General features: G+C 47.3%; 2 protein-coding genes across 2 annotated transcripts in view; both read left to right on the forward strand.

Annotated features, from left to right (window-relative positions):
- The first annotated feature begins 1,144 nt into the window (after positions 1-1,144).
- Positions 1,145-8,521, forward strand: Treml4 (triggering receptor expressed on myeloid cells like 4). The gene is made up of 6 exons (XM_051152683.1): positions 1,145-1,168; positions 1,707-2,061; positions 4,500-4,550; positions 4,787-4,868; positions 6,745-6,874; positions 8,276-8,521. Exons 1-6 carry the CDS (start codon positions 1,145-1,147, stop codon positions 8,519-8,521), a joined length of 888 nt encoding a protein of 295 aa, XP_051008640.1.
- Positions 8,522-8,713: 192 nt separating this feature from the next.
- Treml2 (triggering receptor expressed on myeloid cells like 2) overlaps positions 8,714-15,323 on the forward strand; it is a 30,424-nt gene continuing 23,814 nt past the window's right edge. Inside the window, exons 1-2 of the mRNA XM_051152684.1 lie at positions 8,714-8,717; positions 10,722-10,793. Of these exons, the coding sequence (XP_051008641.1) occupies positions 8,714-8,717; positions 10,722-10,793 (76 nt within the window). The remainder of the gene's footprint in view (positions 8,718-10,721; positions 10,794-15,323) is intronic.

Here is a 15,323-nt window from a genome sequence, read left to right on the forward strand (position 1 = left end):
GATTATGATAATGTCACCCAGTGAGAAGCCAGAGGCATGGGAGGTAGGGGAGGAGGTAGGGGGAGAAGAAGAAGGGAGAGACGGGAGAGGGAGGGAGGGAGAGAGAGAGAGGGAGAGAGAGGCTCTGGTATCCCATAATTATACCCAGGGCATGCCTCAGTTGTCTAAGGACTCCCAGGTAGTAGCCTGTCTCTTAAAGGGTCTGCACTATTCTGGAGTCTGAACTTTCTCATCCACTCACCTTTAAGAGCAAATGTAAATCATATGCAAATCATAGCAGAGCAGAGGGGCAAACTCTCTCCCTGCTTCGTAAGGGCACCAACCTCATTTATGAGCATGTGACCCTCAGAGGCACTATCTCTTTTGCAGTTAAGGTTCATCACATGACTTTAAGGGATACTGGCCTTCAGTCCCCATTGATAGTTCAAGGAGTCCTTGCACCCAGGACAAATTGTTCTTCCCGAATTGTTTGTTTACTCCCGTCATCTTCCTAAACTAACTCAGACTTGTGGATGTTTTATGTTTTGAATATAAAGTCTAACATCAGTTTGTTTTATTGCTAGATTGTCCCATCCTAGGTCACCATTTCTTCAACATTTTTTTGCACATGAGATGTTAACACAAGATGATTTTTTTCTCACTTTTTTCTCTGCTGTGGGGAAGTTTATTATATGAGCATGGGGAGAGAAGGAAGCCGGTGGGGGGAGAGACAGAGACAAAGGAGGAGAGATAGAGATAGATAAGAAATCAGAGAGTAAGGGCGATTTTTCTCATTTTTTTTTTTTTTTACTCACTCACGTGTCCCTTCAACAAACACCAGTCATGAATTCCCCTACTTCCTTTCTCACCCTTAAGAGGTCCCCTTGGCTTCCCTTCTGATAATCCTTCATCAGCGTTCTTTTACCTCCTAGTAACCGCCCCCTCCTACCATTTACAGCCTGGTGTTGGGGTCTGGTGGCTCACAAAACTTCCAGGATGAAAACACATTATTGCCTGGGTGGGCATACCCAGGACTCAGGACACACCTCTAGGAACCTTTGCCCTTTCTCAGGGAAAATCAAAAGAGGAACAGGCCTCTTATTTCACATAGTGTTTTTTTTTTTTTTCCTTCTAGAATGTTCCTGACATTTTCTTTTCAGCAATAATGCGGGAGTGTGATTGGTGGATGGTGTGGAATGACTGAGATGGGGAGAGGATGAGCAAAAGGAAGGCCAGGGCCAGGGGCAGGGGCAGGGCCAGGGGCAGGGGCAGGGGTGAAGTGTGAGGGCTAGAGCTGGCGCCTGCAGCTACTGTTCCTCTCATATGTTCACAGACCCCACCTACCCAGGCCAACCACTTCCCCAATCTCAGCGCTGGCTTTCCTTGGTTCTCATATCTCACAGATGCTGAGAGGTGGGTAGACTCCTGCCCAGTCCAAAGGCCCAGGCCTCCCCTTTTCGTCCCCTCCACTGACTGGGGTGGTATGGCCTGGAGGTGCTCACAAGTGCTTCTAGCCCCTGTACTACTGGTGCTCCTGGCCTCAGGTAAGGTGGTTCAGGTTACCAGGGGTTGAGAGGTGGGATAAAAGCACAAGGTAGGCACCAGGCTGACCCTGTGACCAAGGCTGGCTCAGAAGTCATGTTCAGAGTCTACGTGCTGGAAGTCATTGGCTCTTGGTGTTCCCAGCCATGTAAACAAATATATACAGCTGGGGCTCTTAACTGAAGGTTTGTCATCCAGGTGCCTGGGGGTCAACAGCATCTGAGGAACTTCACAGTGTGGCAGGACAGAGCCTTTCCGTGCAGTGCCCTTACAAGCCCAAGAGAGGGCCATATGTACCAAAAGCGTGGTGTCGGCAGACATCTCCAAATAGATGTACCCTAGTGGTCACCACTTCCGAGCCTCGGAAAGCCGTTACGGAGTCCCAGGTCACAATCTGGGATGATCTTGAAGCTGGCTTCTTCAGCATCACTATGACTCAGCTCACGGAGAAGGACTCAGCCTTCTACTGGTGTGGAACACATAATGCTTCCCGCAGGGAAGTGACCATTCTTAGAAACATCAGCCTGGTGGTGTCTCCAGGTAAGGCCTTGGTTGGAGATATAACCCCTCTCCTAGGGATCAAGTGAAATGCACATCACCCATCCCTTGTCTCTGCCCCTCCTCCAATCCTGAAACCTGATCTGACTGACGCTCAGATGAGGTGCCCTGACCCCACAAGACAGCTTCCAATCTCTGTCATCTCTGGTTCCGCATTAAGTAAGACTGCTTAAGTTTCGTGGGGGCAAGTACCTGGAGTCTCTTTCTGACTCATTTATTTTGAACTGGCATGATCCCAACACTTAAGAGGCAGTGGCAGGTGGATCTCTGGGTTCAAGGCCAGGCTAGTCTACATAGTGAGTCACAGGCCATCCAGAGATAGGTAGTGAGATCCTGTCCCCCAAAAATGTTGGAATGTTTTTCTTTCAAATTATGTGCACTCATGGGCACATGCCACATGTGTACCAGTGCCCATGGAGGCCAGAAAGTAGGATCCCGTTAGGGCTAGGGTCACAAGTGGTTGTCAGCCACTCATTGTGGGTGCTGGAAACCCAACTCTGTTTCTCTGCAGGAGCAATCTGGGTTGTCAACAGCTCTCCAGCCCTCCAGCTCTTTCTTACACAGGCACACCTGTGCAGACATGAGGTACAGATCACTGCTGGCTCAAGGGACTGCAAGGGCTGCTCTTAGCTCTCTTATATCCTGTCACTGTGTGTGTGTGTGTGTGTGTGTGTGTGTGTGTGTGTGTGTGTGTGTGTGTCGGGGGCTCAGACTTGATTCTCTTCCCAGGACCCAATGCAGTCATCTTTTTTTCTCGTATAGCCTTGTCTACTCTTCCTCCACCAACCAGCTTCTGGCTCCACACAAAGATGAGTAGGTTTTTGAGGAGGAAAGAGGGGTGGTCCGGCAACTTGGGGAGCCTGAGATTCAGTGGGGCCTTCCCCTTGGGGACCGGGCAAGGAGGAAGCTCCACTCACGGCTTCAGATATAGAGAGGTGAAGTGTGCTGTCTGGTCCACCACAACTCACGTCCCACTGGGAAGCCACATTTGATTTCCACTATGCATAATGATCCTTTGCCAACCTGAGTAGGTGTGAAAACCACACCAAACAACAACATACAGATGGCCAAGAAAATCCTCAATATCCCATAAATATGGACAATTTTAAGTTAAAGATTTTAGGCCCCGTTACCTCTGAGCTTCCTACAGTCTTCACAGGTGAGGGCCCGGACCCCATTCTACCTTTCCTGATAGCTGTCTCCTTTTTTTTTTTCCCTCCAGCCTCACCAACTTTTCCTCCACAGATGACCACTTGGCTCCCAACAAACACAGGTTGGTTTTCAAAGAGGAATTGAGGGCAACTGGGCAACTTGGGGAAGGTGAGGTTTAGGGGGAGCCTGCCTTCATGGCCGATACCCTTTCATACACTCCTTTGACCCCAGCACTCAGCGGGCAGAGGCAGGTGGATCCCTGTGAATTTGAGGCCAGCCTGGCCTACACAGGGAGTTCTAGGCAAGTCAGAGTGACATAGTGAGACCCTGTCTCCAAAACTACCAAACAACCCTAATGAAAGGCCGATCTGATAGACACTGGGAGAGACTGCTGGTTACCAGACGCTGAGAGAGAAGTGAGGAAGGACCGTTAGTGGTGCTTGACTAAAGACTAGTAAGTAATATGACGGGGAAAGAAATTCTAATCTTGTATGTTCAGACTTTAGACAACAGTAATGTACTATTTGTTTTATTATTATTATTATTATTATTATTATTATTATTGTCTTGAACCCCCCAAAATGTAGAATATTTGTTTTATATGTATGCATGTTTTGCCTGCGTGTATATCTGTACAACATGTACATGCTTGGTGCCCATGGAAGTCAGAGGAGGATGTTAGATCCCCTGGAACTGGAGTTATGGATGGTTGCGAGTTACCATGTGGGTGCTGGGAGTCAAACCCTGGTCCTCGGCAAGAGCACCTAGTGCTCTTAATCGATCAGCCATCTCTCCAGCCTCTAATCATTTTTAAAAGGCTATTTGAAAAAGGATTTTAAATGTTTTTACCATGAAAAAATTATAAATGTTATACACAGGTTAATTTTGGTTTGAATATCATGCCATGTATGCCATATATACACATATTGCAACAGTAAGTGGCATAACATAAATGTGTAAAAGCCCCTTTAAAATCATCATCATCATTAGTATTAATTTTTTTATTATTATTGTATGTGTGAATGCATGAGCCATTGTTTACATATGGAGGTCAGAGGACAAGTTTTGGGAGTTGGCTCTCCTTCTACTGTGGGTTCTAAGGTTCAAACTCAGGTCACCAGGCTACCTCAACATCTCATAAATATGGACAATTTTAAGTTAAAGATTTTAGGCCCAGTTACCTCTGAGCTTCCTATAGCCTTCACAGGTGAGGGCCCGGACCCCATTCTACCTCTCCTGATAGCTGTCTCCTCTTTTTTTCCCTCCAGCCTCACCGACTCTTCCTCCACAGATGACCACTTGGCTCCCAACAAGCACAGGTTGGTTTTCAAAGAGGAAAGGAGGACAACCGGGCAACTTGGGGAAGGTGAGATTAGAGGAAGCCTGCCTTTATGGTCAATACCCTTACATACGTGAAAATCTTCACTATAAAGATTTTAGGTCCAGGTGGCCCTGGCCTGAGGGACTATGAGGTGTGGTCCTATCTAACCCTTTTGTACTTCCTCTCGTGGTTCTTGGGACCTGGCCTTGGCCTCTTTCCTGGTCCTCTGAGAAGCCACCATCTTTGTGTCCTTCTTAGCTCTGAGCACTTCTCCAGAGGAGACCACTGGCTCTTCCATCAATGGCTCTGAGCACAGGTGAGTCAGGTGTTTTCAGAGGGAGGGTCCTGGAAAAGGATGCCCAGGGGGCTCATGTAGTTCAGGAACCAGAGGCTCCAGGACCAATCTCAGGATGGCTGGGCACCGAGTTCTGTAGAGGAGCTCCTAGATCCCAGACATGGAAGTGGAGAAAAAAAAGAAAAAAAGAAAAAAAAAAAAGAGAATGGGGTCTGGGGAGCAGGTCCCAAGCATTGGAAGAGCTGTACAAAAAAACGACAGAGAGGTTCAGAGTAAACCAGGATCTCCGTGAGGAAGGATGGTAAGGAGGAAATCTTTTAAGAAAGAGCGAATATAAATTTCACAAAATTGTAGGAAAAGAAAGGGCCAGTCTCACCAACCATTGAGCTCTAGATTAGGTAAGAGGCCTAGTAAGTAAGCCAGAGGGACACAGAGAAACCCTGTCTAGAAAAGCCAAAAGATAGAGAGAGGAAAAAAAAAAAAAAAAAAGGAGTAGAGGGCCTCCAATGAGTGGAACGGAGGACCAGGCTGGAAGCATGCAAGCAGAGCTGTGTAAATGCAGGGACATACTAGCATAAAGTGACAGCCACAAACAGTGGGGACAAAGTCCCGTTATTTGGAAAACTAGCAATATATGAACCCCAACTGGATCCCCCGTCACTATACACAAGGCTGAATCCTGGACAGATTCAAATTGCATAACTATGGAAAATAAACTCAATTAAAAAAAAAACAAAACCAGATGATGTCAGGTGTGATGGTGCACGCCTTTAATCCTAGCGCTCGGGAGGCAGAGGCAGGTGGGTTGCTGGTTTACAGAAGTGAGTTCCAGGATACCCAGCGCTACAGAGTGAGACCTTGTCTCCAAAAAACCAAAATAAAGATATAAAGAAATAAAAAGCAGTTAAATATCTGGGTAAGATGGAGGGGTTTTCTTTTAAAACAGAAAACTAAAAACACACATCACAGGGGAAGGTTAAACAAACTGCGTGAAGGAGGGTGTTATTATATTCAGCAAGCCACACTGTGGAAAACGTTCACAAGCAGATGGCAGACTGGGAAAAGTTATTAAAAAGAGCTGAAGACAAACACATCAGTGCAGTTTGTGGTCCTCAAAGAAAAAGATGGCAATCCCAGCGGGAAAATGGCAGACAGCAAGAAAGCTAATTTGTGAGAAAATCTGAAAGGCAAACATGTGCCAATAAGTACAATCACCAGGGACCTCCACCTCACACCTTCACAATGAGCACAGTGGCTAGGCACTGAGGAGGAGTGGACAAGGTCACTCAGGTCCCCTTCATGGCTGGGTCCCCTGTAGTGTCTTCTTGTGGTTTCCTTATTGGCCTGCTGACTTCTGGTCCTGGGACCACTTCCTCCCAACAGATCTGCTTCTGGTCCAGCTTGGTGGCTTCTTTTGTTATTGTTGTTGGTGGTGGAGGTGATGGAGGTGATGGTGGTTTTTTCGAGGCAGGGTTTCTCTGTGTAGCCTTGGCTGTCGTGGACTTTTTTTGTAGAGCAGGCTGGCCTCGAACTCACAAAGATCCACTTGCCTCTTCCTCCCAAGTGCTGGGATTAAAGGCCTGTGCCTTCATGCCCTGCCTAGCTTGATGGCTTCTTATCTGACCTGTCAAAGAGGTGCCTTCTTCCAGGTCAGTTCAGAATCCCAGCCAGAGTTTTTACCCTCCCAACTGGGTTTCTTAACTTGGTTTCCTCTCTGGCTCTGAGACCTCAAGGCGCCCACTATGCCTTCAGGGCTCAGGGTGGGTCCTTCTGCACTTAAACCCCAGCTTCGAGGAGCTGCCTGGGGCAGGGGATGGGGGGGGTGGGGGGTGGCGGGGGTCACACCGAAGCAGGTGACATCCCAACCCAGGCTCCTCTGTTTGCTCCCTGCCTCCAGAAACCAAAGTTCTTCTTCTCCTGGTGGGATCTCCCCGAAGCTTCTGGTCCCTGTGCAATACGGACTCCTCCTGCTCAAAGGCCTGATGCTGTCAGTTTTCTGTATGGTCCTTTGCTGGAGGCGCCGTCAGGTGAGTAACGCCACTGGGGTGAGGGTGCTCTGTAGGGTCTGTCTGCTGGACGATTTATGCTAACCATATTTTCAGCTTCAAGTGAGTATGTTTATTAAGTAAGTACATGGCAAGCGAAAGTAAAAGAATAAATATGAAATAGCAGAGAGATAGCAAACAGTCAGGGAACAGGGCACTTAAAACACTCAGCAACAACTAATGAAGCCCCATTGAGGCACCAGCTGGAAATTCCAATAGAAAGACTCCTCAGCAGAGCAGTGTCCTCCATCAGATGAGGCTTAAACAAGCAAACAAACAAACAAACAAACAAACAAGACAGATACCATCAATATGGTGCTCCCAACACCCTACAAAACCCAACTGGGAATCTTGAGGCAGCCAGCTAGTTCCCAGTTGAGCTTTTCCACCATGGATGAACTTGCCATGGCTCAGTTTCCAGCTTCCCTGCGGCCTGCACTTTTATACCATGGGATAAACCATAGTAACTTCTGCTGGAGACATTAATGCACTGGCTTGAATAGGAAAGGCCTTCCCTAGACTCAAGTGTTTGAATGCTTGGCCCCTAGGGACTATACTATTAGAAGGTGTGGCCTTGTAGGAGGAAGTGTGTCACGGTGAGGGCGGGACTTGAAGTCTCATATGTTCAGGTGAAGCGCCCACTAAGACGCCCAGCCCTTCTGCTGCCTGGAAACCAAGCTGTAGAACTCTCAGCTCCTCCTCTAGCACCATGTCTGTCTGCCAGCATGCCGCCATGTTTCCCAGCTAAAACAATAACGGGCTAACCCTGAAACTGTAAGCCAGCCCCAATGAAATGTTTTCCTTTATATAGAAGAGTTGCTGCGGTCATGGTGTCTCTTCACAGCAATAAAACCATAAGACAATTAATTACCTTCTGGCTGTTCCCAGGAGCGCAGTCTTTTCATTCCTGATCCGGTTTGCTGTTCCCGTTACTCCCCGTTATAAGGTTAGGAGAGCCAGGCCACCCATCCATCCCCAGACAAGAGGCTTGGAGGACGCTTTGAAACAAACCTGCTTCAATCTGAATGGGGGCATGATAGAGCTTTATTTCAGTGAGCTCAAACAGTGCACGTCTACATACCAGTGTAATGTACTTTACAGGGGCAGCCCAACTGGGACGGATGGGTAAAATCTTAGCAGAGTTAAATAGAAGTGTTATTTCTTGGACTCCCTGCCTTTTCCTCGGAAAGTATCCTCTGAAGAAGAGAGAGGCCTAGGGCCCTTGTTGGAAAGCTCACTTCCAGGTCAGAGAAAAGCAGAAGGTGCTTGGAGGAAGTGCTAAGGGGGAAGAGAGAAGCCTTCAGCTAGCCAGCAGTCCTGGGGCGGGAGAAGGCGATGGGAACAGGCTTCGCTTTGACTTTTCCCTTCACCTTCCTTCCTCAGGGACGTGAGTATGTGGCAGAGGCAGTGAAGATGGAGGTTTCAGAATACGCCCAGGGGCCTGACGTCTCCGAGTCCTCAGGCGCACTTAGCCATGTCTCAGGGTGTGAGAAGGATGCTTATTCTTATTCTCCTAACCCTGTGCGGGGACCAGAGCCCCAACTGCTGTATTCTACAACCTTGCTGAAGCCGGCAGACAGGCCCAAGAGAGACAACCGATGGGCCTCCACCCCAAATCATTACTGCTAACCTTTACTCTGGCATTGAGCTCCCTAAGATCCACACCTCCCCCCAGAGCCCTGGCTACCGCACCCCAAAGCCCAGCTCTTCCCAGAGCCCCACACTTGTGCCTTCTCTCTCAGGACCTTCTCCCTGTCTCCATCGGCATCATGTGCCTCATAGGCGCTGTACTCACAAAGCCCCCCCCCCCCATGGCCAAGCATGCGTAAGTTCAAAGTTCAAGCTCCTGGATTGCATCAGAGCAGAACAAGGTGACACCCTATCCCCTAGGCTCCCTCTTCTGTACCTCTAGATTCCTTAAAATGAGAGGGAAATTACTTATATGATAAAATGGGGAGCCTAGAATGGCTGTGCTCTGCAGACAACAAACGGAGGAAGTCAAGAAGTTAAAGGGGGCGGGGGCGGGGAAGAGTGTTTTTAAAGGGACGAAAACCTTCCCAAACAAACCAGCCACACATCAGAGCAGACCATCAGGGCCCAGTATTGTGTTGGTGTATCATGTGAGGCAATTTTATCTTCACAGAGAAAGTCTGGCTGTATAAGCAGAATTATTGACTGGTGGGAGGAGGGAGAATCCTCTAGGAAACAAGAAGGGGCCTGAGCGTTCAGCACCTGTTACGAGTCCAGCCTGGACCTGCGTCCAGCATGGACAGCAGGCTGAATGTCAGCCCTGCAACCATGAAAAGGCCACTACAAGAGAGAACATTTTCAGCCAGGTGTGGCGGCGCACGCCTTTAATCCCAGCACTCAGGAGGCAGAGGCAGGCAAATCACTGTGAGTTCCAAGCCAGCCTGGTCTACAAAGCAAATCTAGGACAGCCAAGGCTACACAGAGAAACCTTGTCTCGAAAAACCAAAAGAAAAAAGAGAGAGAGAGAGAGAGAGGAAAATGTGCTCTCTCTCTCTCTCTCTCTCTCTCTCTCTCTCTCTCTCTCGCTCTCTCTCTCTCGCTCTCTCTCTCTCTGTCGGGGGTGGGGGAAGAATAACATATAGGAGTTTCTTCACAGATATTTCAGCTCATACCATATGGCTGTCATTTATCTGTGTACCCAACATTTTTGCGCCATTTAGCCTTTTTCATTCTCATTTTTTAATTTCCACTTGATTTCTTTAAACCCAGGCTACCACTCCCATGTATTTGATATGTAATCCTGAATTTGACTGAACTCTCACAAAAAGAGGAATTTCTCCCCTTGTGATTGTATTTATTTTGAGTGTGTGTGTGTGTGTGTGTGTGTGTGTGTGTGTGTGTGTGTAGGTGTGTGTACACGAATGCTGTGCCAGAAGAGGGCATCAGATTCCCTGGAGCTGGAGTCACAGGCAGTTGTGAGAGGCTGGGAACTGAACTCCAGCACTCTGTAAGCGCAGTGAGTTCTCTTGACCACTGAGCCATGAGTTCAGGCCCTGCGTCTGTATCTTTAACTTCTATAAAATAACATGATGCAATTTCCCCCATATATTTCTCTCGCTCATAGATTCCAGGTCACTCTTTTCCAGTGCTGACACACACTCCACTACACACATGCTGTCTACCAGAGGAATCAATTGGAAGCCAGGGTCCATGTGCTATTTTGCCCTCTCATCTGCACATTGCAAACAGTTCTACAGTGAACATCTCCATCATCCTGTCTTCTAGAACCACGCGTTCCTTCCTTTAGAGTTTTATACCCAAAGGAGTTTGTAGGACTTCAGGATCTAAGCTGCTGTTCCTTCCAGCTTTCTTTCCTGAGCACTACTAGACGAGCAGAGAGTGTACTTCCTGTGCATCTACAGGAAGTACGCAGCACCATCTGTGGATTGGGAACGTGAAGGTTTTGTACCCACAGATCACCAATGAAACCAGAAATAGTAAGCATGCAGGATTGTCTTTCTAAAGGATGTATAAGCTGTTTTTCCACCCAAAAGGCTGAGAATTGACGGCTGTTAAAAGCCTGGTGATCTGCGTTATCTGTCGGGCCAGACCGTATTAAGCATCCACAACCAGAACCCAGGCTGGCTAAAAGTCTAAATGATTCTTACATTATCTGTATAGCCAATGGCCTCTACCCTATCTGTATGACCAAGGCCATGCCAGATCCTTCCCTAGGCCCTTGAGCTAATACATGTAGGCTATCTCTAGGACCCATCTTCCTGGAAGAAATAACATGTACTCTGAGTTGAGTTTTGATGTAATTATGCCTCTTAGTGCACCAGCGATTGTGTTACACCAGGAAACTTTTTCCCAAATTATACCGTGTTTGAATATGCTGACAACGGCTTCAGGCTTCTGAAGTTTGATACAGGTCAGCTAAGGAGGGCTGAACAGGGGAGAGGAAGTCATTTGTCCTTAGAATTGACAATGGGTAGGTTGTCCATGTTCTAGCAGATGGCTCCCGCAACAGGGGTGGTACTGATTAGACTCAGTGGACCACAATAAAAAATAAAGAGAAAAGGACATGTGGGAGAAGGGCTTGGGGTGTGAATATGGTTAAGATACATTCTGTATATGAATATATGAAAAATTTAAAGGATAAGTTAGAAGTATTAATAAAAGAAAAACTAGGACATGTGAGATCAAATACAACAAAGTGGTATTCAAGGCATTAGATGTATGATTCTCTCTACTTTTGTGCATTCTTCAAATTTTTCATGTACATAAGCACAATAGCACAAGGATATTGACGTCAGCACACTTGATTTTGAGTTGTATACGGTTGAATATAAATCTTTATTATTTAAAACAGTTTCTGAAAAATTTGGGGACTCCCACCTGGGCTACCACATATTACCTGGGAAGTCAGGGTTCCCTCTTAGGGTTCATATTTTCACTAATGAAGATGTTAAGGGCACTGGCGGGATGGCTTAGTGGCTAAAAGTGTTGGCTGTTCTTCCAGAGGACCCAGGTTCGTTTCCAGGCACCCATGTTGGGTGGGTCACAAGCAACTCCAGTACCAGGATTTCTAATACTCTCTTCTGGATTCTACAGGCACCAGAACATAATACACACACACACACACACACACACACACACACACACACACAGAGAGAGAGAGAGACACACACACATACAAGTGCTGGTTAATTTTTTTGTCAACTTGACACAAACTACAGTCACCTGGGAAAAGAAAACATCAGTTGAGGATTGCTTCCATCCGATTGGCTTATGGGCAAATCTGTGACATTTTAAAAACAATGACTGATGTAGAAAGGCTCAGGCAACGTGAACAGTGCCAGCCTTGGGAAGGTGGTCCTAAGTTGTATAAGACAGCAAACTGAGCAGGCCATGGGGAGCAAACTGGTAAGCAGCATTCCTCCACTGGTTCCGCCTCAGTTCCTCCCTCTGGGTCCCTGCCTTGGCTTCCTCCATAAAGGAGGCCTATAAACCTGTAAGCCAATTAAGCCCTTTCCTCCCAAGGTTGGTTTTGGTCATGGTGTGTCTCACAGATTTGAACAGCAAGGTGAGGGCAGTTCTCTTCTGGCATTTTAGGCTAAGAATCAAGGCTGTTTCAGGAAATGTTGCTTTTGGGTCTCTGCCCTTAAACTACCCAGCCAATGCCTATCTTCTATTCTCATCAAAACTGCAAATGTCTGAGCCAAGTTCACACATATAACACAGTATCGGCAATAGGATAAAGATGAATTGGACGAAAATTCAGTTATTAATTTAGATGCTGAGACAGCACTTAAAGTATTATTCATGTTGTGTGTGCTGGCATGGGTATAGAGGATAAAGGTTGATGCCACTTTTTGTTTTTTAAGTGTGTGTGTGTGTGTGTGTGTGTGTGTGTGTTCTGGTACTCACAGAGGCCAGAAGAAGGCATGGGATCCCCTGGAGCCATAGTTAGAGGCAGTCGTGAGCTGCCTGGTGCTGGGGATCAAATGCTGCCATCTGGAACAGCAGCAGATGCTCCTTAACTGCAGAGCCATCTCTCTAGCCTACCACCGTGTTTCTGGAGACAGAGTCTCTCTTTTCACCTGCAGCTCCTTTGTCCAACTAGACTGGCTGGCCAGCAAGTTCCCAGGCTCCACCTATTTCTGTGTACCCTGTGCTGGAAGTATCAGTGGTGCCCCGTCCTTGGCTTTTTACTGGGGATTTGAACTTGGGTCCTCATGTTTGTGTGTAAGCTCTTTGCCCACGGGGCCATTCCTTCTTAGCCCTGCTATAGCCTTTACATATTTTCATCTTGGAAGCTCAATCCTAACACTTTTCACCATCACTTTAAAATTTGTATCAACATCTTAATACCTAAAGTTATCTTTCTTTCAGTTTTTGAGCATATTATCACATTATCAATGTCCTGTCTGTTCCTATGGAAAAGTCAAACATTGGTATGGTTTTTTTTTTTTCCTTGACTGATCTATTTTATCTCTTTGGGGCATTTTTATGATTTTTCTTTGAAAATGATACAATGTCTTAATGTGAAGTATCCAACTACCCATTGTGTTTGGATCTCAGAAGACACCCAACTAATGTCTTATGTGTTACTTTGATTTTGAGAAGTTCTCAGTGTCATTTTGAAATAGTTCTGTATGCTACTCATCTTTTCTTTCCATAGGGACTTTCTTGAGGAAATGTCACTATTCCTGTTTCTTGCTTCCTTATCTCTTAGGTTTTCTTTAAGAAATAGTTTATTTCATGTGTGGAGTGCAGGTATCATGTGAATGCAGTATGTGTAGGGTCAGAAAAGACAGCAGACCCTTTGGGACTGGATTACAGACAGTTGCGAGCAGCCATGTGGGTTCAGGCTGCCAGTGCCGGTAGCTGCAAGCAAGCTCTCCAGCCTTGCAGCTTAATCTTCTACCACTCGCCTTCACTTTATCCTTCCCTGGTGTCTTTGGATCACTCCTTGATACCCTCCTTTGACCAGTTTTCCTGCTTGCTCAGTAAATCCTTATTTCAACAATTTTCCCTTTCAAATCAAATCTCTAACTTGTTCTTTTCCATTATTGCCAGTTCCATCCAAAGAAATGGCTCTGCAGGTAAAGGCACTTTCTGCTAAACTTGAGAACCTGAATTTGATTCTTAGGATGACAAACACACACAGGGGGGGGTGGGGGGAGGGGAGAGAGAGAGAGATCCCAATGTAAGAAAAACCAAATATAAAATTCACAAATTTTGGAGCCAGGCAAGGTAGTGCATGCCTGTAATCCCAGCACTCTGGGAGGCAGAGGCAGGTGGTTCTCTGTGAGTTTGAGACCAGCCTGGTCTACAGAGTGAGTCCAGGACAGACAAGGCTGCAAAGCAAAACACTATCTTGAAAAAAACTGAGAGAGAGAGAGAGACAGAGAGACAGAGAGACAGAGAGACAGAGAGACAGAGAGAGACAGAGACAGAGAGAGGAGGGGGGGAGAGAGGGGGCGGAGAGGAAAAAAAATTTAAATGTTGATCTCAGCAAACTGACAGCTGTTCCGGTTATTGAGAACATCTGTGCAGTTCCCCGCTGGTGCCTGCAATGGGGCCTTCGCCCCTGCATTCTAAGTCTCTTGTGCAAGAGGGCACTCTCCCGACTACTGAAAGAGAAACACCTACACCAGCCTAGCCTTAAAACCTTTGACCAACAACTTGCCAGATGTGGTGTGGAACTTGTGGGAGTGGCCAAGCAATGTCAGGCTTAACTTGAGTCCCACACCAAGAGAGGGTGCTCGTGACCAACACGGCCTGGAAGGCTAGGAATCGGAGACTGGGCAGCCCAGAAGCCTAGGGTAGACCCAAACACAGCTGGTCAAGAAAGAAAAAAAACAAAGAATGAAATTATTCCTAATGATATTCTGCTATGCTCATAGACTGGTGCCTTGTTCCATCATCATCAGAGGCGTCTTCTGGCAGCAGGGGGGAGAGGGTGCACAGACCCACAGCAGACATTATGCATAGATTCTAAGTTGGGGGTCTTGATTGGGTCCTTCCCCTTGGAGCTCCGACAACTCCTTGGAAGAGAGAGTGGAAGGATCCGAGGACTCAGAGGAGATGGAGGGTACCAGGAGGATACGGCCCCCTGAATCAACTAAGCGGGCACACAAGGGCTCACAGAGACTGAGGCTGCATGCACGGGGGCCTGCCTGGCTCTACGCCAGGTCCTCTGCATGCGTGCTATGGCAGGTAGCTTGGTGTGCCTGTGGGACTCCTAACTGTGAAATCAGGTGTGTCTCTGAAAGACTCTTTTGCCTGCTCCTGGGACTCTTTTCTTCCTGTTCGGCTTCCTTGTCCAGCTTTGGTGTGAGGGCTTTTGCCTCGACTTATTATGTTCTGTTTTGCTGTGTCTCATTATTTTCACTTGGAGGTCTGCTCTTTTCTGATGGGAGATCGAGACCAAGTGGATCCAGGGAATGTGGGGAGTGGGGGTGAGGGGGAATAGGGGTGGGCAGAGAGGGTAGTGGGAGGAACTGGAAGGAGTGGAGGGAGGAGAAACTGTGGTCAGGATGTATTGTGTGAGAGAAAAATCCATTTTCAATAAAAAAATATACAAATAAAATAAATATGTTAAAAAGGAGAGAAGAAAACTTCGTCCAGCAGCTGATGGGAGAATCCTACAGCCAAACGTTAGGTGGAACTCGGGAGTCCCGCAGAGAGGGACCAGAGGTGTCAGGCACATCACACTGAACACAGCGCACAGAATCAACTGACTGGGACTCATGGGGGCTCACAGAGTTCAGGGAGCCTGTGGGGGTCTGACCTAGGTCCTCTGCATACATGTTATGGTCATGTAGCTTGGTGTTCTTGTGGGAATCCTAACAGCGGGCGCAGGAGCCACCTCTAATTCTTTTGCCTGTTTATGGGACCCCCCTTCTACCGGGTTGCTTCACCCAGCCTTGGTGTGATGGTTTGTGCCTGGTCT

This window comes from Acomys russatus, chromosome 11 (assembly GCF_903995435.1).
Source record: "Acomys russatus chromosome 11, mAcoRus1.1, whole genome shotgun sequence".
NCBI lineage: Eukaryota > Metazoa > Chordata > Mammalia > Rodentia > Muridae > Acomys > Acomys russatus.

Excerpts from the sequence above, each read along its gene's own strand:
- Treml4 (XM_051152683.1), top strand. The coding sequence starts at position 1,145 with ATGCGGGAGTGTGATTGGTGGATG. Across the intron at positions 1,169-1,706 it reads GGGAGTGTGATTGGTGGATG|GTTTGTCATCCAGGTGCCTG; the intron begins GTGTGGAATGAC and ends TCTTAACTGAAG. Across the intron at positions 6,875-8,275 it reads TTTGCTGGAGGCGCCGTCAG|GGACGTGAGTATGTGGCAGA; the intron begins GTGAGTAACGCC and ends TTCCTTCCTCAG.